Raw genomic sequence first — 23292 nt, forward strand, 5'->3', positions numbered from 1 at the left:
GGACCAGCGTTGAACAGACCTGAGCACGGGCGCTTCCTGCTTTAGTTTCTGTCTATTGGCTGGGAGCAACAAAATGGAGTCGTGGTCTGATTTTCCGAAAGGAGGGCGGGGGAGGGCTTTATATGCGTCGCGGAAGTTAGAATAACAATGGTCCAGGGTTTTGCCAGCCCGGGTCGCGCATTCGATATGCTGATAAAATTTAGGGAGCCTTGTTTTCAGATTAGCCTTGTTAAAATCCCCAGCTACAATAAATGCAGCCTCAGGATATGTGGTTTCCAGTTTACATAGAGTCCAATGAAGTTCTTTCAGGGCCGTTGATGTGTCTGCTTGTGGGGGATATACACGACTGTGATTATGATCGAAGAGAATTCTCTTGGTAGATAATGCGGTCGGTATTTGATTGTAAGGAATTCTAGGTCAGGTGAACAAAAGGACTTGAGTTCCTGTATGTTGTTATGATCACACCACGTCTCGTTAATCATAAGGCATACACCCCCACCCTTCTTCTTACCAGAGAGATGTTTGTTTCTGTCGGCGCGATGCGAAAAGAAGCCAGGTGGCTGTACCGACTGATGACGTATCCCGAGTGAGCCATGTTTCCGTGAAACAAAGAACGTTACAATCTCTGATGTCTCTCTGGAAGGCTACCCTTGCTCGGATTTTGTCTACCTTGTTGTCAAGAGACTGGACATTGGCGAATAGTATGCTCTGGAGTGGTGCGCGATGTGCCAGTCTACGGAGCCTGACCAGAAGACCGCTCCGTCTGCCCCTTTTGCGGCGCCGTTGTTTTGGTCGCCGGCTGGGATCCGATCCATTGTCCTGGGTGGTGAACCAAACAGAGGATCCGCTTCGGGAAAGTCGTATTTCTGGTCATAATGTTGGTGAGTTGACGTTGCTCTTAAAGTAGTGTTTTAAAGTATTTTTACTTAAGTAGTGTTTTGGGGTATCTGTAATGTACTATTTACTTTGACAACTTTCACTTCACTACATTCCTAAAGAAAATAATGTACTTTTTACTCCATACATTTTCCCTGACACCCAAAAGTACTCATTACATTTTGAATGCTTAACAGAACAGGACAATTGTCCAATTCACTCACTTATGAAGAGAACATCCATGGTCATCCCTACTGCCTCTGATCTGGCAGACTCATAAAACACAAATGCTTCATTTGTAAATTATGTCTGAGTGTTAGAGTGTGCCCCTGGCTATCAGTAAAAGAACATTTAAAAAAATGTGCTGTCTGGTTTGCTTAATATAAGGAATTTAAAATGATTTACACTTTTACTTTTGATACTTAAGTACATTTTAACAATTCCATTTACTTTTGATACTTAAGTATATTTAAAACCAAATAGTTTGACTTTTACTCAAGTAGTAATTTAGTGGGTGACTTGAGTCATTTTCTATTAAGTTGTCTTTTACTTTTAATCAAGTATGACAATTGAGTACTTTTTCCATCACTGTACTTCACACACATTTTAGATGCTTTTCATTGACTGCCACAACTCCATAAATCAGCAAGACCTATTGCCACACACGCTGCCCAAGTTGAGGAATTCCCTAATGAGCTAATGATCCTCTGTGGCTAAGTCATGCTTTCTGGTAAAGTATTTTGAAAACATATTAGTCTGTTTCTGTAGAGACAGGAGTAATTACATAATTTTGGCAAATTTATGTCCATTTACTTCCCTATTGGACCCACCGCTATGCCATTTCTCTCCTGTTCTATTGGTCTTCGTATCAAATTTCTTTCATTGTCCAGAAGCCAAAGGCACAATCCTTGTCATATTATCAAACCATCCTAGTTGTTGCATCTTCAGATTTTTCTAACAGAGAAGTTTAACAGATTTTTGTCTGTCACACATGGAATTTTTATCAGGTGATCTGTTTAGAATGGTCTTTTCCCGCGAATTGCATTTTGGCAAATGTTTAAAAATGAAATTTTATTGGCTACTTAAGTACAGAGTTGCATGTTCTGTTAAGATTCATTAACATAATCTAAATGTGATTTCTGAGCATGGGCCCCCTAATAGGTTATGCACCAAATGCATATGGGTCCGGTCAATTTCTCAAAGGGCCGGTAAATTAAAATATTCCTGATCACGTTGTCCGGCACCACATTTTTGTAATGGAAATCCTGGTGTTCACTACATAGTGAACATAGTGGGCCAAGTGACAAAAACAGCTAAATGAATATTGTCACGTCTGTAATCGCAATGCTAATAAGCAATGCTTAATGCCGGAACCTTTTATTATTTTCTCAGATTATTTATTTAATTAGTCATTTTCCTCAACATTATTCTCCATCTTCTCACACTTGCGAACCTCGACCAGAAAACCTCTCCAAAATACTTTAGAAGTGAGGGATTTAGGCCAAGGCTTTGTATGTCATAACCCCCTAAGGTTGATGTCTGCGTCCCCGCAGAATTCTAATTAGCATAATAAAAAATCCCCATAAAAATCTGTCAGTTTAAAACTAGAGATGTTTTTTTTGCATTGGATGCGACTCAATCCACCGCTTCTGCGGTGACAGAGCTAGAGCGGTGTGTGTCAGACTATGAGATATCCCGAAAATCAGTCATCTCACAAAATCTTCTGTAGCGTCTAAACGGTTTAGCTTACACACTGTTATGTCTATGGAAAGATGAGTCTCTCACGGACACGATGGTGTTCTCCGTTTTGCTCTACGACTCGTCTTGGGACTTGTCTGAAGTCGGTACAGCCAATCTGCCAACTTCTGTCTGTAGCGTCCAAACAGTTTGGGCTACACACTAGTATGATCCCTCTGTGGAAAGGTGAGACTCTCACGAACATGCACGTCGGTTGTTTTGCTCTAAGACGCCCACTGGCCTCACAAGACTCGTCTGAAGGTCCCCTGGTACCAGTTGAAAAAATGTATGGAAGTATATATGGAGACTGTTTAGTGCCAAAAAATGTGTTCAAAACATGTCAACAACAGCAACCAAAAAAATATTGATCTTTCTTACATCTCTCAGATATAGGGCAGACACTAGAGAACAAACGTATTTGGATTTTTGGGGGACTATCCATGTAGTGAGTGAATCTGTTATTCAATGTGTTTGTATGGGCTAATAGCAGTAAGGCCAAAATACATTTTTTATCAAAAAAAAAACATTTTTATACTTCAACGGGTCTTAAAATTCTAAATCAAACAGCTAAATAATCTTTGTTATGCCCTTAAAACAATTGCATATTGCTTAGTAGAATTCCCCCCCCCCCCGGCTTAGACTCGGCTTAGACTCTTATGGGTTAAACTGTCAAGTTGTCATGAAGCAGTGTTTCTCAAATGGTTGAAGTTGCAGCCAATAATTTTTGTTTCTGTGAAGACTAAAGAGTGTGTCCTGGCTATAAACACTGGTTTCGCTAACTTGGCATGTCCCAAGAAATGTACAAAGTGCTCATCCACTACTAAGGCAGTGATGGAGTTTTCCGATTACACAATTTCTAACCGTTGCCTGGATTCAACATTTCTTTCCTGAGGGACCCCAAGTGTGTGTGCTTGTGTGTTACCGCTGATGCCTTTTCCATTGGAGCCCATTCCATCTTGTTTGGCGCAGGGATAAATGACACAGCGGCCCCCTGACACACACACCCACCCACCCCACCCCCAGAACAGACCCCTCATTGTAGCGGTGCTATTGACGCATGTTTCCCATCATGGCGACAGCAGCAAAAACGTTAACCTCTCCATTCTCTCTCGCTCTTTTTTTTACATGATCCAGATGACGATGACGAATGCAAAGCTGCAACGAAGCCCCTATTGAAAAAAGGCAGGCAGTCCACCTTATTGAGTTGCATTACTTTCCTTTTCTCTCCTTCTATTACTTTCACTCACTTGCACACGTACTCATTATTTGTCTGTCATGTAACCGTATTTAAATAAAACATGTTTATCTTGTTCTCACTCTGTCATGAGCATTCGAAAAGCCGTTGAACCTGGTTGAGTTTGGTTTTCTTTTTCTCTGTTTCTATTGCTCTCACCCTCATGCACACATTGTCTCTCACTCTTTGTTACTCTGTCATCTAGTAGTCTTAACTGCCCTGCTCTGGGAATAACAGTTTTTTCCCTCCTGTTCTCTTTCCGCTCCTAACTCAATCCGACTACCTGTAGCTCTAGTGCAGTCTCTGAAGCGCCGTTACGCATGCGTGTGTGTGTGTATACATCTGCTCTGTGGCAGTGTGAGAGGGTCTTCCTCTTTGTTCTTAGCTGTGTGTGTGTGTGTGTGTGTGTGTGTGTGTACACATCTGCTCTGTGGCAGTGTGAGAGGGTCTTCCTCTTTGTTCTTAGCTGTGTGTGTGTATACATCTGCTCTGTGGCAGTGTGAGAGGGTCTTCCTCTTTGTTCTTTGCTGTGTGTGTGTGTGTGTATACATCTGCTCTGTGGCAGTGTGAGAGGGTCTTCCTCTTTGTTCTTAGCTGTGTGTGTGTGTATACATCTGCTCTGTGGCAGTGTGAGAGGGTCTTCCTCTTTGTTCTTAGCTGTGTGTGTGTGTATACATCTGCTCTGTGGCAGTGTGAGAGGGTCTTCCTCTTTGTTCTTAGCTGTGTGTGTGTGTATACATCTGCTCTGTGGCAGTGTGAGAGGGTCTTCCTCTTTGTTCTTAGCTGTGTGTGTGTGTATACATCTGCTCTGTGGCAGTGTGAGAGGGTCTTCCTCTTTGTTCTTAGCTGTGTGTGTGTGTATACATCTGCTCTGTGGCAGTGTGAGAGGGTCTTCCTCTTTGTTCTTAGCTGTGTGTGTGCGCGCTCTGATGTATTTTCTTTCAATCTTTTCTTTCCTGAACTTCCTCAGTCTTAAGTGCCTGTTTCTTCTCTCTGCAGAGATGACAGTCTTCAGTACATTGTCACTGTCTCGATCTGTTCCTTTCTAGCAGGCTGCTCTTTGGGTTTGTCTGTTTTTCTCTCTTCCTCTCATTCTTTCTTTCCCTCTCTGCCTGTCTCACTCTCCTGTTGTAATAGTCATGTGCTTTTCAGGTACATCTGTTTGATATCCATTCTGTCACCTTAGCCAAGGCACAGACATACACTCAAACAGACCGAGTAGAGAAGGGAATGTTACAATAAAGACACTCACTGACTGCACACAGTTTACATTACACTGAGCCCACTTCACATTACACTGAGCCCACTTCACATTACACTGAGCCCACAGTTTACATTACACTGAGCCCACAGTTTACATTACACTGAGCCCACAGTTTACATTACACCGAGCCCACAGTTTACATTACACCGAGCCCACAGTTTACATTACACCGAGCCCACAGTTTACATTACACCGAGCCCACAGTTTACATTACACCGAGCCCACAGTTTACATTACACCGAGCCCACAGTTTACATTACACCGAGCCCACAGTTTACATTACACCGAGCCCACAGTTTACATTACACCGAGCACACAGTTTACATTACGCTGAGCCCACTTCAGAGATCGTTTCCATTGTACCGTGAGATACCTGTTAGATAAAAACCACATAAGATCCCCACTTCCTTCGTATCACACACCCAAAGTAAGTCCCACACAGCCTGCTGCCAGATCTTGCTAATGAAAATAGTGCTCATCTAGGATCAGGTCCCCCCTTGTCTGTATAATTTTATTCATTATGATCTGAAAGACAAAACGGATCCTAGACACTTTATGAATGTGGGCCCAGTCTGAGTCACACAGAGGAGTTCCTAGCTAAGTCATCTCCCTCATTGAGGATGCAGCTTCCTGTCCTGTCTTGATCTTAGTGTCTGACATAGCACTTTTTTGGCCACACAGACAAGAGCCCCCAGAGGTTGAACGTGGCCGACCAGAGGCTGCTGGACGCCAGTCAGCTGTTCAAGAGGAAACAGGGCAAGGGCACCGTGGACGTGTGGTGGCTCTTTGACGATGGTGGTGAGTTTGGCCCCCCAGACCACCAAGGGGGTGTTTTCTGGTTACTTTGTGCCTATTGGTTGCTGTTACAGAGCAACTTGGTTGTAGTTGGAAGTTTGATAAACACTGTATTGAGGACAGTCAATTCAGGATGACTGAGCAGTCTAAAGGGTGCTGCACTCGGAAGTAGAATTTCTCTTTGGTTGAGAATATTACTGGTTACTGGTCGTGAATATCACCAGTGAGTAACATGCCACTGAGAAATTAGAGAAATATACATTGGACAAGAGACTAACATTGCACCAACATGAGTGGAGTAGGCACAGCAGCCATGTAGACACTTTGGAAACATTTAGAGAGACCTTAGAGCGCGACCATAACTCTGCACTTCAGTAAGAAGAGACTGGTGTTGCCGCATTGCACCAAAGACAGACTAGTGACTGACTGTGTCTCTGTAATGTGACTGTGCCAGGCCTTACCCTGCTCATCCCGTACTTGCTCACCAACAAGAAGAAGTGGAAGGACTGCAAGATCCGCGTCTTCATCGGAGGCAAGATCAACAGGATCGACCACGACCGCAGAGCGTGAGTGACCTTCTATTCACTACAGATCTGTATTGCTTTCTATTCGCTGTAGATCTATACTGCCAATGGGAACGTATTGAAAGTATACTAAATGACCAAAAGTATGTGGACACCTGCTCATCGAACATCTCATTCCAAAATGATGGGCATTAATATAGAGCTGGTCCCCCCTTTGCTGCTATAACAGCCTCCACTCTTCTGGGGAGGCTTTCCACTAGATGCTGGAACATTGCTGCAGGGACTTGCTTCCATTCAGCCGCAAAAGCATTAGTGAAGTTGGGCACTGATGTTGGGCGATTAGGCCTAGCTCGCAGTTGGCTTTCCAATTCATCCCAAAGGTGTTCGATGGAGTTGAGGTCAGAGCTTTGTGCTGGCCAGTCAAGTTATTCCACACCTATCTTGACAAACCATTTCTGTATGGACCTCGCTTTGTGCACGGGGGCATTGTCATGCTGAAACAGGAAAGGGCCTTCCCCAAACTGTTGCCTCAAAGTTGGAAGCACAGAATTGTCTACAATGTCATTGTATGCTGTAGCGTTAAGATTTCCCTTCACTGGAACTAAGGGGCCTAGCCTGAACCATGAAAAAACGCCCTAGAACATTATTCCTCCTCCACCAAACTTTACAGTTGGCACTATGCATTCGGGCAGGTAGCGTTCTCCTGGCATCCGCCAAACCCATATTCGTCCGTCGGACTGCCAGATGGTGACGTGATTCATCACTCCAGAGAACGTGTTCCCACTGCTCCAGAGTCCAATCGCGGCGCACTTTACACCACTCCTGCCGACACTTGGCATTGCATGTGGTGATCTTAGGCTTGTTTGCAGCTGCTCGGCCATGGAAACCCATTTCACAAAGCTCCCGACGAAGAGTTCTGCTGACGTTGCTTCGAGGTAATTTGGAACACTGTAGTAAGTGTTGCAACCGAGGACAGACAAAGGACAGCACTCGGTGGTCCCGTTCTGTGAACTTGTTTCTCCTACCACTTCGCGGCTGAGCCGTTGTTGCTTCTAGACGTTTCCACTTCACAATAACAGCACTAACAGTTGACCGGGGCAGCTCTAGCAGGGCAGAAATTTGATGAACTGACTTGGTGGCATCCTATTACGGTGCCACGCTGAAAGTCACTGAACTCTTCAGTAAGGGCATTCTGCAGCCAGTGTTTGTCTATGGAGATTGCATGGCTGTGTGCTCAATTTAATACACCTGTCAGCAACAGGTGTGGCTGAAATAGCCGAATTAACTAATTTGAAGGGGTGTCCACATACTTTGTGTGTTTGTGTGTGTGTGTGTGTGTGTGTGTGTGTATACATTTAAACACAGTTTTTCACAATTCCTGACATTTAATCCTTGTAAAAATTCCCTGTTTTAGGTCAGTTAGGATCACCACTTTATTTTAAGAATGTGAAATGTCAGAATAATTGTAGAGTGAATGATTTATTTCAGCTGTTATTTCTTTCATCACATATATATATATATAAAAGTAATTTCCTCACCATCTTAAATAAGCATGCCCCTTTCAAAAAATGTAGAACTAAGAACAGATATAGCCCTTAGTTCACTCCAGACCTGACTGCCCTCGACCAGCACAAAAACATCCTGTGGTGTACTGCACTAGCATCGAATAGTCCCCGCGATATGCAACTTTTCAGGGAAGTCAGGAACCAATACACACAGTCAGTTAGGAAAGCAAAGGCTAGCTTTTTCAAACAGAAATTTGCATCCTGCAGCTCTAACTCCAAACAGTTTTGGGACACTGTAAAGTCCATGGAGAATAAGAGCACCTCCTCACAGCTGCCCACTGCACTGAGGCTAGGAAACACTGTCACCACCGATAAATCCACGATAATCAAGAATTTCAATAAGCATTTCTCTACGGCTGGCCATGCTTTCCTCCTGGCTACCCCAACCCCGGCCAACAGCTCTGCACCCCCCGCAGCTACTTGCCCAAGCCTCCCCAGCTTCTCCTTCACCCATATCCAGATAGCAGATGTTCTGAAAGAGCTGCAAAACCTGAACCCGTACAAATCAGCTGGGCTAGACAATCTGGACCCTCTCTTTCTAAAATTATCCGCCGCCATTTTTGCAACCCCTATTACTAGTCTGTTCAACCTCTTTCGTATCGTCCGAGATTCCTAAAGATTGGAAAGCTGCCACGGTCATCCCCCTCTTCAAAGGGGGTGACACTCTAGATCCAAGCTTACAGACCTATATCCATCCTGCCCTGCCTTTCTAAAGTCATCAAAAGCCAAGTAAACAAACAGATCACTGAACATTTCAAATCCCACCGTACCTTCTCCGCTGTGCAATCCGGTTTCCAAGCTGGTTACAGGTGCACCTCAGCCACATTCAAGGTACTAAACGATATCATAACCGTCATCGATAAGACAGTACTGTGCAGCCGTCTTCATCAACCTGGCCAAGGCTTTTGACTCTGTCAATCACCGTATTCTTATCGGCAGACTCAACAGCCTTGGTTTCTCAAATGACTGCCTCGCCTGGTTCACCAACTACTTCTCTGATAGAGTTCAGTGTGTCAAATCGGAGGGCCTGTTGTCCGGACCTCTGGCAGTCTCTATAGGGGTACCACAGGGTTCAATTCTCGGGCCGACCCTTTTATCTGTATTTATCAATGATGTCGCTCTTGCTGCAGGTTATTCCTTGATCCACCTCTACGCAGACGACATCATTCTGTATACTTCTGGCCCTTCTTGGACACCATGTTAACAAACCTCCAAACGAGCTTCAATGCTATACAACACTCCTTCCGTGGCCTCCAACTGCTCTTAAACGCTAGTAAAACTAAATGCATGCTCTTCAACCGATTGCTGCCCGCACCCGTCCGCCTGACTAGCATCACTACTCTGGACAGTTCTGACTTAGAATATGTGGACAACTACAAATACCTAGGTGTCTGGCTAGACTGTAAACTCTCCTTCCCGACTCATATTAAGCATCTCCAATCCAAATGAAATCTAGAATTGGCTTCCTATTTCGCAACAATGCCTCCTTTACTCACGCCACCAAACATACCCTCGTAAAACTGACTATCCTACCGATTCTCTACTTTGGCGATGTCATTTACAAAATAGCCTCCAACACTCTACTCAGCAAACTGGATGCAGTCTATCACAGTGCCATCCGTTTTGTCACCAAAGCCCCATATACCGCCACTCACCACTGCGACCTGTATGCTCTCGTTGGCTGGCCCTCGCTACATATTCGTCACCAGACCCACTGGCTCCAGGTCATCTATAAGTCTTTGCTAGGTAAAGCTCTGCCTTATCTCAGCTCAGTGGTCACCATAACAACACCCTTGGCACGCACTCCAGCAGGTATATCTCACTGGTCAACCCCAAAGCCAACACCACCTTTGGCCGCCTTTCCTTCCAGTTCTCTGCTGCCAATGACTGGAACGACTTGCAAAAATCGCTGAAGTTGGAGAGTTATATCTCCCTCACTAACTTTAAGCATCAGCTATCTGAGCAGCTCACAGATCGCTGCACCTGTACACAGCCCATCTGTAAATAGCCCATACAACTACCTACCTCATCCCCATATTGTTTTTATTTCCTTTTTTTTGCTCTTTTGCACACCAGTATTTCTACTTGCACATCATCATCTGCATATGTATAACTCCAGTGTTAATTTGCTAAATTGTAATTACTTCGCTACTATGGCCTATTTATTGCCTTACATCATTACTCCATTTGCACACACTGTATATAGATTGTTCTATTGTTATTGACTGTACTTTTGTTTATCCCATGTGTAACTCTGTTGTTTTTTGTCGCACTGCTTTGCTTTATCTTGGCCAGGTCACAGTTGTAAATGAGAACTTGTTCTCAACTGGCCTACCTGGTTAAATAAAGGTGAAATAAAAAAAATCAGAACAGTTTCCAACTGTGCTAACATAATTACAAAATGGGTTTTGTAATGATCAAGTAGCCTTTTAAAATTCTAAACTTGGATTAGCTAACACAACGTGCCATTGGAACCCAGGAGTGATGGTTGCTGATAATGGGCCTATGTAGATATTCCATTTAAAAACAATCTGCCGTTTTCAGCCACAACAGTCATTTACAACATTAACAATGTCTACAGTGTATTTCTGATCAATTTGATGTTATTTTAATGGACAAAAACAAGAACATTACTAAGTGACCCTAAACCTTTGAACAATAATTTCTACATATAGTGTACATTGTAATACTATATGCGTTTTCCTCTTCTTCCATTTTTTACATTCCATATTGAGTAATACATTTTTATATTCTCTTACATCCTAGATTTAGGTCTGTCTGGCAAATTCCCTCAAACCCCTAATTCCTCCAATGCTAAATAAGATCAGTGTGTTACAGGTTCAAGGGATGAGCTTGCTCTGCTCTTAGCTGCCCGTCAGAGCCCTATGCTACATTGCCTTCCAAAAATACAGCTTAGTCACTGACTGGCACAGGTACGGACGGACCTTACAGGATTAAACCCACGTTGTTCCACCAGCACATTAAATCTGCATGTTTTTCTATATAACAATTTGTTGTATTTGCTTCACAGAAGCAGGTTAGGGTCTCTGTTGTTCTTTCTCCCACTCATCTGTCTTCTTTCTCTTTTTTCTCTGTGTTCTGCATATTACAAGCCCACGTGGCGGCAGTGTTATTGTCCAACACAAATGTCCTGACCCTCACTCTCATTGTCCCCCACAGCTGCTTCCTGCCTCCTTTTGTTGGCTAGAATTAGCACCGCGCTGGAAACCTAGGCCTTCCATTTTAGAGTGTGTGTGTGTCACAAGCCATATGTTTGTGCGTTCATTACTTGAAAATCCAGGAACAGACATTTCCTTGCTAATTTAAAATAGAGTTTCAGTATTGGCAAACTATATTTTTGGACTTCATTTGTTCAGTACTTGGACCTCATTATTGCAATATTATCCCATCCAAACTCTCTGCATGTAATTGAGGATTCAAGTATCCCTTTGATATGAAAGTCATTGTATATAAAAGTTGCTGTACTTACTCGGACATGACATGTTTGGAGTCGCTGAAGATGTTTTGAGGAGAAGTTATCCCTGTCTTCTGATAAAAACATTTATTTTTAAACTAGGGAAATGAGTGTCATAAAGGGAAAGCCTCTTAAAACAGCCACCACAGCTTTTTTTTCTCTCAAATATCTGGAAAATATTGATTTCAGCTCGCACCTGTTCGCTGTGCTACTTCAAACAGCAGCAATCCTTTCAAATGGCTTCTTGATGCCCTCAGTGGCTTGTGCAGTCTCCCAAAGCTCTTGGATGTAAGTGGCATAAAAACTGCTTTAGTGTTATGTGTTTGTTGTTACATTTTCTCCTCAGGATGGCCACCCTGCTCAGCAAGTTCAGGATAGACTTCTCCGACATCAACGTACTAGGAGACATCAACACCAAGCCCAAGAAAGAGAAGTATGTTGTTTTTCTCTCAAGATTGATTCTCCCTCATATGACAGTTCTGAGGTTTCAAGGCAAAAAGCCATGGCCTCCCGAGTGACGCAGCAGTCTAAGGCATCACAGTGCTTGAGGCATCACTACAGACCCGGGTTCTATCCCAGGCTGTCTCACAACCGGCCGTGACCGGGAGTCCCATAGGGCGTTGCACAATTGGCCCAGGGTCGTCCGGGTTAGGGAATTGAACACTTATGGGAGATTCTGGAGCGGTGCCTGAAACTGCGTTTTCCACCACCATTAACAAAACACCAAATGTTGTATTTATTACGATACCTATTCGACCCTGCAAAAGCATCAGCTGCCCTTCCTGTGGTCCACATGAAACATGACATAGTACAGAACATTTAGTCAAGGACTGAAATACATACATTTTAAACATCACACACAGCCTACATATTAGTACATACACACTATCTAAGTGTAATACATAGCACAGTGCAAATTACAATACAACATATATCAAATGGCTCTCTCTTAATGGCTCTCCCTTTGTGCAGTAAGGTGTTATTTTTTGGACCTGAAGAGGCTACTGGCTTGCATGTCTTGTACCGATGAGTGTCTGAACTGTGTGCCAACTGCTTGAACAGACAGTTCGGTACCTTCAAAACATCAGTACCTTGCACAAAGAACAATAGTTATGCAGTCAATCTTTCCTCAACTTTGAGCCAGGAGAGACTGACACTTTCCCTCCATGTACATCTAAGTGTGATATGTGCTGCTTTGTTCTGGACCAACTGCAGTTTACCTAGGTCCTTTTTTGCCGCACATGACCACACAGCTAGGCAGTAGTGCAGGTGTGACAACTTGGACCTGTAGGACCTGTCTGGTCGACTGAGATGTCAAGACGGCAGAACAACGCCCTATCATGGACAGACCTCTTCCCATTTTAGCAACCATTGAGTCTATATGTTTTGACCATGACAGCTTGCTATCGAGAGTTACACCCAGCAGTTTACTCTCCTCAAATTTCTCAATAGCCACATTATTCAATATTAGATCTAAACTGTGAGGCAGATGAACCTGTAGCCATATTATTTCCACATTATCTGACATGCGATTATCTCTCAGCCTAAAAGGAATATGACTCTGGACATACAGTACCTTACAAAAGTATTCATCCCCCTTTGCATTTTTCCTATTTGTTGCATTACAACCTGTAATTTAGATAGATTTTTATTTGGATTTCATGTAATGGACATACACAAAATAATCCAAATTGGTGAAGTGAAATTAAAAAAAATGACTTGGAACAATGGAAAAGTGGTGCGTGCATATGTATTCACCCCCTTTGCTATGAAGCCCCTAAATAAGATCTGGTGCAACCAATTACATCCAGAAGTTAGATAATTAGTTAAATAAAGTCCACCAGTGTGCAATATGTGTCACATGATCTCAGTATATATACACCTGTTCTGAAAGGCCCCAGAGTCTGTAACACCACTAAGCAAGGGGCACCACCAAGCAAGCTGCACCATGAAGACCAAGGAACTCTACAAACAGGTCAGGGACAAAGTTGTGGAGAAGTACAGATCAGTGTTGGGTTATAAAATAATATCCAAAACTTTGAACATCCCACAGAGCACCATTAAAAAATTGAAATAATATGGCTCCACAACAAACCTGCCATGAGAGCCGCCCACCAAAACCCACGGACCAGGCATGGAGGGCATTAATCAGAGAGGCAACAAAGAGACCAAAGATAACCCTGAAGGAGCTGCAAAGCTCCATAGCGGAGATTGGAGTATCTGTCCATAAGACCATTCTTAAGCTGTACACTCCACAGAGCTGGGCTTTACGGAAGAGTGACCAGAAAAAAGCCATTGCTTAAAGAAAAAAATAAGCAAAAACATTTGGTGTTCTCCAAAAGGCATGTGGGAGTTACCCCAAACATATGGAAGAAGGTACTCTACTAAAATGTTGCTTTTTGGCCATCAAGGAACTGCTACGTCTGGCGCAAACCCAACACCACTCATCAACCCGGGGACACCATCCCCACAGTGAAGCGTGGTGGCAGCATCATGCTGTGGGGATGTTATCGGCAAGGACTGGGAAACTGGTCAGAATTGAAGGAATGATGGATGGCGCTAAATATAGGGAAATTCTTGAGGGATACCGGTTTGTCTTCCAGAGATTTGCGACTGGGACGAAGGTTCACCTTCCAGCAGGACAATGACCCTAAGCATACTCCTTAAGCAACACTCGAGTAGTTTAAGGGGAAACATTTAAATGTCTTGGAATGGCCTAGTCAAAGCCCAGACCTCATTCCAATTGAGAATCTGTGGTATGACTTAAAGATTGCTGTACACCAGCGGAACGCATCCACCTTGAAGGAGCTGGTGCAGTTTTGCCTTGAAGAATGGGCAGAAATTACAGTGGCTATATGTGCTAAGCTTTTAGAGACACCCCAAGAGACTTGCAGCTGTAGGTGGCTCTACAAAGTATTGACTTAGGGGGGTGAATAGTTATGCACGCACAAGTTCCGTTTTTTTATTGCATCTTCAAAGTGGTAGGGATGTTGTGTTAATCAAATGATACAAACCCCCCCAAAAAATCCATTTTAATTCCAGGTAATAAGGCAACATAATAGGAAAAAATGCCAAGGGGGGTGAATAATTTCGCAAGCCACTGTACATGGCAATACCTCCTCCATTTACATTTCTATCTTTCCAATACAGTGAATTACGAAAGTATTCAGACCTTCACTTTTTCCAAATCTTACATTACAGCCTTACTCTAAAAGGGATTAAACGTTGTTTTATTAATCTACATACAATACCCCATAATAACAAATAAAAAAATATATATTTTACATTTTTCCCAATGTGTTGAAAATAAAACATTTAAATATCACATTTACATAAGTATTCATACCCTTTACTCAGTACTTTGTTGAAGCACCTTTGGCAGCAGTTACAGCCTTGAGTCTACTTGGGTATGACACTACAAGCTTGGCACACCTGTATTTGGAGTTTCTCCCATTCTTCTCTGCAGATCCTCTCAAACTCTGTCAGTTTGGATGTGGAGCGTCGCTTCATCATTATAGGGTATTGTGTGTTTGATTGAGGGAAAACATTTATTTAATCAATTTTACAATAAGTCTAATGTAATAATGTGGAAAAAGTGAAGTAGTCTGAATATTTTCCAAATGCACTGTATAGTCTAACCATGTATAGCTACTATTGCATCAAATGAATTATCTAAGTGTGTTTCAGAGATGGCCTGAATGTTTTCTGATAATACATTTCATGAACCTTGTTTCTCAGGCTACATACTAAACTCAGCAAAAAAAAGAAACATCCTCTCACTGTCAACTGTGTTTATTTTCAGCAAACTTAACATGTATAAATATTTGTATGAACATAAGATTCAACAACTGCGACATAAACTGAACAAGCTCCACAGACATGTGACTAACAGAAATTGAATAATGTGTCCCTGAACAAAGGGGGGGTCAAAATCAAAAGTAACTGTCAGTATCTGATGTGGCCACCAGCTACATTAAGTAATGCAGTGCATCTCCTCCTCATGGACTGCACCAGATGTGCCAGTTCTTGCTGTGAGATGTTACCCCACTCTTCCACCAAGGCACCTGCAAGTTCCCGGACATTTCTGGGGGGGAATGGCCCTAGCCCTCACCCTCCGATCCCAGACGTGCTCAGTGGGATTGAGATCCGGGCTCTTCGCTGGCCATGGCAGAACACTGACATTCCTGTCTTGCAGGATATCACGCACAGAACGAGCAGTATGGCTGGTGGCATTGTCATGCTGGAGGGTCATGTTAGGATGAGCCTGCAAGTAGGGTACCACATGAGGGAGGAGGATGTCTTCCCTGTAATTCACATTGTTGAGATTGCCTGAAATGACAACAAGCTCAGTCCGATGATGCTGTGACACACCGCCCCAGACCATGACGGACCCTCCACCTCCAAATCGATCCCGCTCCAGAGTACAGGCTTCAGTGTAACACTCATTCCTTCGAAGAGAAACGCGAATCCAACCATCACCCCTGGTGAGACAAAACCGCGACTCATCAGTGAAGAGCACTTTTTGCCAGTCCTGTCTGGTCCAGCGATGGTGGGCTTGTGCCCATAGGCGACGTTGTTGCCGGTGATGTCTGATGAGGACCTGCCTTACAACAGGCCTACAAGCCCTCAGTCCAGCCTCTCTCAGCCTATTGCGGCCAGTCTGAGCACTGATGGAGGGATTGTTCGTTCCTGGTGTAACTCGGGCAGTTGTTGTTGCCATCCTGTACCTGTCCCGCAGGTGTGATGTTCGAATGTACCGATCCTGTGCAGGTGTTGTTACACGTGGTCTGCCACTGCGAGGATGATCAGCTGTCTGTCCTGTTCCCTGTAGCGCTGTCTTAGGCATCTCACAGTACGGACATTGCAATTTATTGCCCTGGCCACATCTGCAGTCCTCATGCCTCCTTGCAGCATGCCTAAGGCAAGTTCACGCAGATGAGCAGGGTCCCTGGGCAACTTTCTTTTGGTGTTTCTCAGAGTCAGTAGAAAGGCCTCTTTAGTGTCCTAAGTTTTCATAACTGTGACCTTAATTGCCTACCGTCTGTAAGCTGTTAGTGTCTTAACTACCGTTCCACAGGTGCATGTTCATTAATTGTTTATGGTTCATTGAACAAGCATGGGAAACAGTGTTTAAACCCTTTACAATGAAGATCTGTGAATTTGGATTTTTTACGAATTATCTTTGAAAGACAGGGTCCTGAAAAAGTCATATTTCTTTTTTTGCTGAGTTTACATGTTAATATGGGCTATTTTTAATCAATTTCTGGTTTGTTTTTAGTGCTATTCTGAAAGGCTGATTTTGAGTTAGACATGTCAGTGACATTTAGATCAATGGTAGTGAGTGGGCTGCCCACAGTTGGCTTCTTCAATGCAAACAGTGGAATTAAATTCTATGTGCATATGATTATTGCAGACAATACCCTTGGACGTAACACTTAAAGGAACATAGATTAGATTACATTTACTGCACTTCCATTTCTCTGGGATATAATACGATTTCCATGTCCTCTGTTGCTTATTATGACAGGGAGGACTGGAGCACTATCAAACCTAGACCGTCAGTCTCTTAAGCAGTTTTCTATGTTGGAGATAATCCTGGAACCCCTGCGGTCAGGGTGAATGACTTTTAAAGGGTGTTGGTTGCTCCCACAGCAAGTTACATTTGTCAAAAAAGGAGACATTCCTGTCTTTACAGAGTTTCTTCGGGAACTCATTTAGGGCAGCGAGGCAGCTGTAACATTTCGAACCCCTTCTATAGCACGTCAGGGGGCCCGAGCTGACTGCTCTCTTTCCTGTGCAAACAAGGGTGCTCAAGGGAATGTTGTAGCCCTTCTTCAGTTCCTCAGATTGCCAAAAGCGAATGTCATTAAATCCAACGTGAGTGACAATAGTGCTAATATTAGATTAGTTGGATAGAACTGTGGGCAGGAGGGAGTTGATGTATTGGATACGGGCACTTGAGTGACAGTGGAACTTGGTTGACCCACAGGCCGCAGGCAGGCCAAAATCTGTCACCATTGAGCTTCCTACGACTATGGTGGTTGTGATGGAATCCGATGGAGAAGGAAGAAGAACAGAATGGGCCTGCCTCGGGGAGATGTGCTTCGACTCATGCCAGCCTGACTCACCGCACATGTAGCAGTGGATGGCGTCGGAATCCTCGGGGAGATGGAGGGCCCAAGACCTTTTTTCCTTTGGTCAGGGATTGGCTGAGCTGTGGAGGGTGCCCGTGGACGGCTGCTGTCTGTTGGTGTACTCCCAGGATCAGAGCCAGGGTGTACTCCCAGGGCCGGTATGTCCGCCTCCAGCGGGGAAAAGCTGTTTAATAACTGAATCTGATCTACTAGGATATATGGAGGACAACCAAACTGCCTCCTACCCAACCTCCTTCACATTGCCAGTGTCTCCCACTGGCCGCAGAGTTAAGCTTACCAATCTGTCCATTGGTTTGCAGCAGGTCAGTACTGCCAGACTCATCGTCCCCCTTGGCTGTAGGAGGCATTCAGAACTGACATTCTGCCTGGGCTGCATCCAAGTACTTAGAAAGCACATCTTGTTTTTCCGCAGTTGAGGTAGCAGCCGGAGAATCTCTTCCCTAAGCTGTTTGATGATGATACATTTGGAACAGACAAAGAATTCATGTTCATTTGAGTTCCACCTTTTCCTCCTCTTGCGTTGATATGATCTCAGACCTAACGCATTTGAGCCCAGATGTAGACACGAATACCATTGCTGTTTTGACTAACACTGCAAGCGTTATCTTGCTCTCTTAGCATGATGGCTAACCACTAGCTATTGTGTTTTTTTAGCAGGAATCCAGGACACAAACTTGCGTTCCCAGCTATCTGAACTTCCAATGGTTAAAGATGTTGTTGTTGACATGATTTTATGAAAACTATTTCATAAAAACAACAGACCGAGTGTAGACCGCTCTGATGACGGCTGTTGCGTGATGACCTATGCCCTCACATAGCATTGGGTTGAACTTTGACACCTTCAATAATCATGACAGTGTTGGCTTTTGGGGGGGTGTGACTCAATATTAGGAAGTTGTTCCTAATGTTTAGTATACTCAGTGTATATACTCAAATATACTGGCCTGTTATATATATACTATGCGTGTGTACTAAAGTTTCTAACTAATCATTTACTAACCTTTAAACCCCTATGGTTGTGCAGTGTTACTGCCTTTGAAGAGATGATCGAGCCATACCGGCTGAAGGAGGACGACATGGAGCAGGATACGGCGGAGGCACAGAAGGCCAGCGAGCCCTGGAGGATAACCGACAACGAGCTGGAGCTCTACAGGGCCAAGGTAAATCTAACCACCCTAGCCATCACCATATTACTTACTCCTATCCACATGGAAGTGGTAGGGGCTAGCTGTAGGATGCTAGGAGCCAAATAGAACCAAGCCTATAAAACATTTTGAAATGTGGTCCTCCAGAGTCGGGTATTGTGCCCAATGTCTTTGAGATATATGGGGATGAAAGTGCTCCCATATCTGCCTATCCTACAGCAAAGTGTGGCTGCTGCTTTAGATGGTAATCTCGTAACCCGACGAATGTGTATCCATTTTAACCTGTGTTTTTGTTTTGGTTCTTCTCAGACTAATCGTCAGATCAGACTGAACGAACTGCTGAAGGAGCACTCAAGCACAGCTAACCTCATTGTCATGCAAGTAGATTTAAGAGCATTTATTTTTTTTGTGTGTTGTGTGTGCGCGCAGAAGTATTGAGGCCTTGTGTCTGGGGCCGGCAGGTAGCCTAGCAGGTTAAGAGCATTGGGCCGGTAAACGAAAGGTCACTGGTTTGAATCCCCGAGCCGAATAGGTGAAAAATCTGTCAATGTGCCCTTGAGCAAGGCACTTAATCCAAATTGCTCCTGTAAGTTGCTCTGGATAAGAGCATCTGCTAAAGGACTAAAATGTAAATTGTAATAACAGCCGCTAAGTGAATCAGCTGGGTGCCCTGTAAACTGAGACGCCAGCTGCCCTCACACTCTCTCACTCTCTTCTGTCACCCTCCTCGTCCCCTTTAGGTCTTCTCTCCTCTCCATTTCCCTGCCACTTCTCTTTCATCTTTTCTCTCTGTTGCTCTACCTTCTCTCTTTCTCAATCCACTCTTCATCTTCTTTTCTCTGCTGTATTTACCTCTTCCTATTCTCCCCAATCTCCATTTTCCTTCCATCGTCCTGCTTCTCATTTACTCTCCCACTGCTTCCTCACTCATCCTTCCCTCTCTATGCATGGGCGCACACACACAATACTCCACTCGCACTCATTCAGTAGCGCTGTGGGTTAATTGCCCTAGCGTTGTCTCTTTCCACCACTGGCTTGGCTCTGCTTCGGTCCCTGCTGTCCTATCCTATTCACAACACCACAGCACTACTGCTCTCCTCACCTCCACCACTGATACTGAATGGGGCCAGTGGCCAGAGAGCAATAGAAAAACCCATTGTCCTCAGTGTCACTGGACCTCCATTTTATGTCTCATTAATGGATGTGTAGAATAGGGTGTTTCAATACTCTGTTGGTCATACTGCACTTTATTGAAGTATGCGTGTGGTATTGAGTTTATTGTGCTGTAGATATACGGGGCACGAGGGTGAGATTTGAAAGGATCCAAATGGATAGGGCTATTTCTGTCACTCATCACATCACACTCTCTCTCGATCTACAGGAGCATGCCCTTGGCCAGAAAGGGAGCGGTGTCCAGTGCTCTCTACATGTCCTGGCTGGAGACTCTGTCCAAGGATCTGCCTCCCCTCCTCCTGGTGCGCGGCAACCACCAGAGCGTCCTCACGTTCTACTCATAAACACACACATGCTGCCTTTGGGACCTCCCAACGCCAGCCCTAACTAAGACACGCACACATATTCTTCAATGAAGGTAGAAACAGTAGCAATTGATGATAATATTAATAATGATAAAGGATATGGTGTTGCTGTGGACATCCAGCCTCTTACACTACATAATCAAAAGTATGTGGACACCTGCTCGTCGAATATCTCATTCCAAAATCATGGGCATGAACATGGAGTTGGTCCCCCCCTTTGCTGCTATAACAGCCTCCACTCTTCTGGGAAGACTTTACACTAGATGTTGGAACATTCCTGCGGGGACTTGCTTCCATTCAGCCACGAGCATTAGTGAGGTCGAGCACTGATGTTGGGCATTAGGCCTGGCTCGCAGTCGGCATTCCAATTCATCCCAAAGGTGTTCGATGAGGTTGAGGTCAGAGCTCTTTGCAAGCCAGTCAAGTTATTCCACTCCGATCTCGACAAACCATTTCTGTATGGACCTTGCTTTGTGCACGGGGGCATTGTCATGCTGAAACAGGAAAGGGTCTTCCCCAAACTGTTGCCAAAAAGTTGGAAGTACAGAATGTCATTGTATGCTATAGCAATAAGATGTCCCTTCACTGGAACTAAGGGGCCTAGCCCAAACCATGAAACAGCCCCACACCATTATTCCTCCTCCACCAAACTTACAGTTGGCAGGTAGCGTTCTCCTGGCATCTGCCAAACCCAGATTCGTCCGTCAGACTGCCAGATGGTGATTCATCACTCCAGAAAATACGTTCCCACTGCTCTAGAGTCTGCTCGGCCATGGAAACCAATTTCATTAACGCTCCCGACGAACAGTTATTGTGCTGACGTTGCTTCCAGAGGCAGTTTGGAACTCGGTACTGAGTGTTGCAACTGAGGACATACGATTTTTACGCACTTCGGCACTGTGGCCTACCACTTCGCGGCTGAGCCGTTGTTGCTCCTAGACGTTTCCACTTCACAATAACAGCACTTACAGTTGACCGGGGCAGATCTAGCAGGGCAGAAATTTTACGAACTGACTTGTTGGAAAGATGGCATCCTATGACGGTCCCATGTTGAAAGTCACTGAACTCTTCAGTAAAGCCATTCTACTGCCAATGTATCTCTATGGAGATTGCTCGATTTTATACACCTGTCAGCAATGGGTGTGGCTGAAATAGCAGGATCCACTAATTTTAAGGGGGTGTCCACATACTTTTGAATATAGTGTACGTGAAAGGGCAGTGAAGTCCCCACTACTCTTTTGAAACTGGAGACTGAAGAACACGTGGGGGTTATTTCCGGCACCCCTGGCTAACACATTTACACTAACGCGAAAAGAAGTGCACAATTTAATTTACAAAGTTGATTTCCTCTCTGGCTTGAAAGCGCCTGTTCATGCTTCGCACTATTTTGTTATTACTATTAATATTGCTATTCCGATTCTTCTTGATGTCATGTTAAGTTATAGATCATTTTAGATTTTTTTCCAATGCAGCAATAATCCCCCTCTTATTTTTCCTTTTCTTGTGTTGGGTGAGAGGCATGTCGAATTCTTTGCAACACTTTTTATTGCCATATGTATGTGCCTTCCAGTTGAAATCAATTTAATTATTAATCGCTCTACCCAGATTGAACGGTATGAAAAATGTATAAGAGCTATTTTTATTAGGTTTTAAATGTAATCTTTGTTTTTATGGTAGTGGATTGATTGTAGGAGGTTAGCAGAGAGTCTCCACTTGATGACATAAAAAGCTTTCTCTGGTGTTTATTTTCCTCCTCTTCCTCCATCCCTAAATTATTTCCTGTTTTTTTTAATGGCCTCTGACTTTATTTTCTATCAGTTTGTTTGTCTTCCTTTAAGCTGTGTAAATGAAATAGTTTCTAGTGCGGTACCCTCTACTTAATACTAGAGGCAATCTGCTTCAATTCTGAAAGTTGATTGGATGATGTCGAAGAATTGTCTCTTAACAAAAAGCATCTGCGGGTCTAGAATTTGAAGTTCCAGGGTTCTTATTTCCACACAGTCAGAAATGACTGCAGTTGTCTAGAATTGGGCTTAGGTTCTGATTAGCTTTGCCATGCTAAAGAGCCAGTTGTCTCACAACAGCTGCTAACACAAACAAGTGTTTCAACCAAAAACAAGTTCTTAGTCCAAGTCTCCTTTGGACAAGTAGGTCCCCACATTGAAGTCTGTCACCATATTGGAATCTATCAGCTGAATCCTAACTTCAGATGCTCCAATTTTACTCAAACTTTTTTGCGGAATTCGTGTATCGATGCCGATAGGAGACTTGAAAGTGAGTTACTTATGCATATCTCAAGTTAGGACACGGCCCCTCGGGTTCCCCACATTGGAGTGACTCTATGAAGGAACTGGTCTAGCCCTTACAACCACGAATTAAAACTTTGCCTTAATGCTAGAAGTAATGATTGTTGTCATTGTCTTTCTCTTATAAGCCGTACTGGCTGTATGATTGAACTAATGGGTCAATGCAAATGTAGCTATAGAGGAGTATTGCATAAAGAAGAATGTACTGTCACTCTACTTTATCCAGTATTTTAAAAACAATTCTGTATATGTACAGTGAGGGGGAAAAAGTATTTGATCCCCTGCTGATTTTGTATGTTTGCCCACTGACTAAGAAAGGATCAGTCTATAATTTTAATCGTAGGTTCATTTGAACAGTGAGAGACTGAATAACAAAAAAATCCAGAAAAACGTTATAAATTGATTTGCATTTTAATGAGGGAAATAAGTATTTGACCCCCTCTCAAAGATTTCTGTCTCCCAGGTGTCTTTTATACAGGTAACGAGCTGAGATTAGGCACACTCTTCAAGGGAGTGCTCCTAATCTCCGTTTGTTACCTGTATAAAAGACACCTGTCCACAGAAGCAATCGATCAATCAGATTCCAAACTCTCCACCATGGACAAGACCAAATAGCTCTCCAAGGATGTCAGGGACAAGATTGTAGACCTACACAAGGCTGGAATGGGCTACAAGACC

The 23292-nt window shown here is 43.8% G+C and overlaps 1 protein-coding gene across 2 annotated transcripts in view; it reads left to right on the plus strand.

Moving 5' to 3' along the window:
* LOC115203784 (solute carrier family 12 member 2-like) overlaps positions 1–20521 on the plus strand; it is a 99370-nt gene extending 78849 nt beyond the window's left edge. Inside the window, exons 21-27 of one of the 2 annotated variants that reach the window (XM_029768767.1) lie at positions 3748–3795; positions 5793–5909; positions 6361–6472; positions 11817–11903; positions 18650–18785; positions 19080–19147; positions 20152–20521. In XM_029768767.1, the coding sequence (XP_029624627.1) occupies positions 3748–3795; positions 5793–5909; positions 6361–6472; positions 11817–11903; positions 18650–18785; positions 19080–19147; positions 20152–20287 (704 nt within the window). In that variant the 3' untranslated portion in view covers positions 20288–20521. The remainder of the gene's footprint in view (positions 1–3747; positions 3796–5792; positions 5910–6360; positions 6473–11816; positions 11904–18649; positions 18786–19079; positions 19148–20151) is intronic. The other variant, XM_029768768.1, reaches the window with a different exon arrangement.
* Positions 20522–23292: the final 2771 nt, after the last annotated feature.

This window comes from Salmo trutta, chromosome 12, assembly GCF_901001165.1.
Source record: "Salmo trutta chromosome 12, fSalTru1.1, whole genome shotgun sequence".
Classification (NCBI taxonomy): Eukaryota; Metazoa; Chordata; class Actinopteri; order Salmoniformes; family Salmonidae; genus Salmo; species Salmo trutta.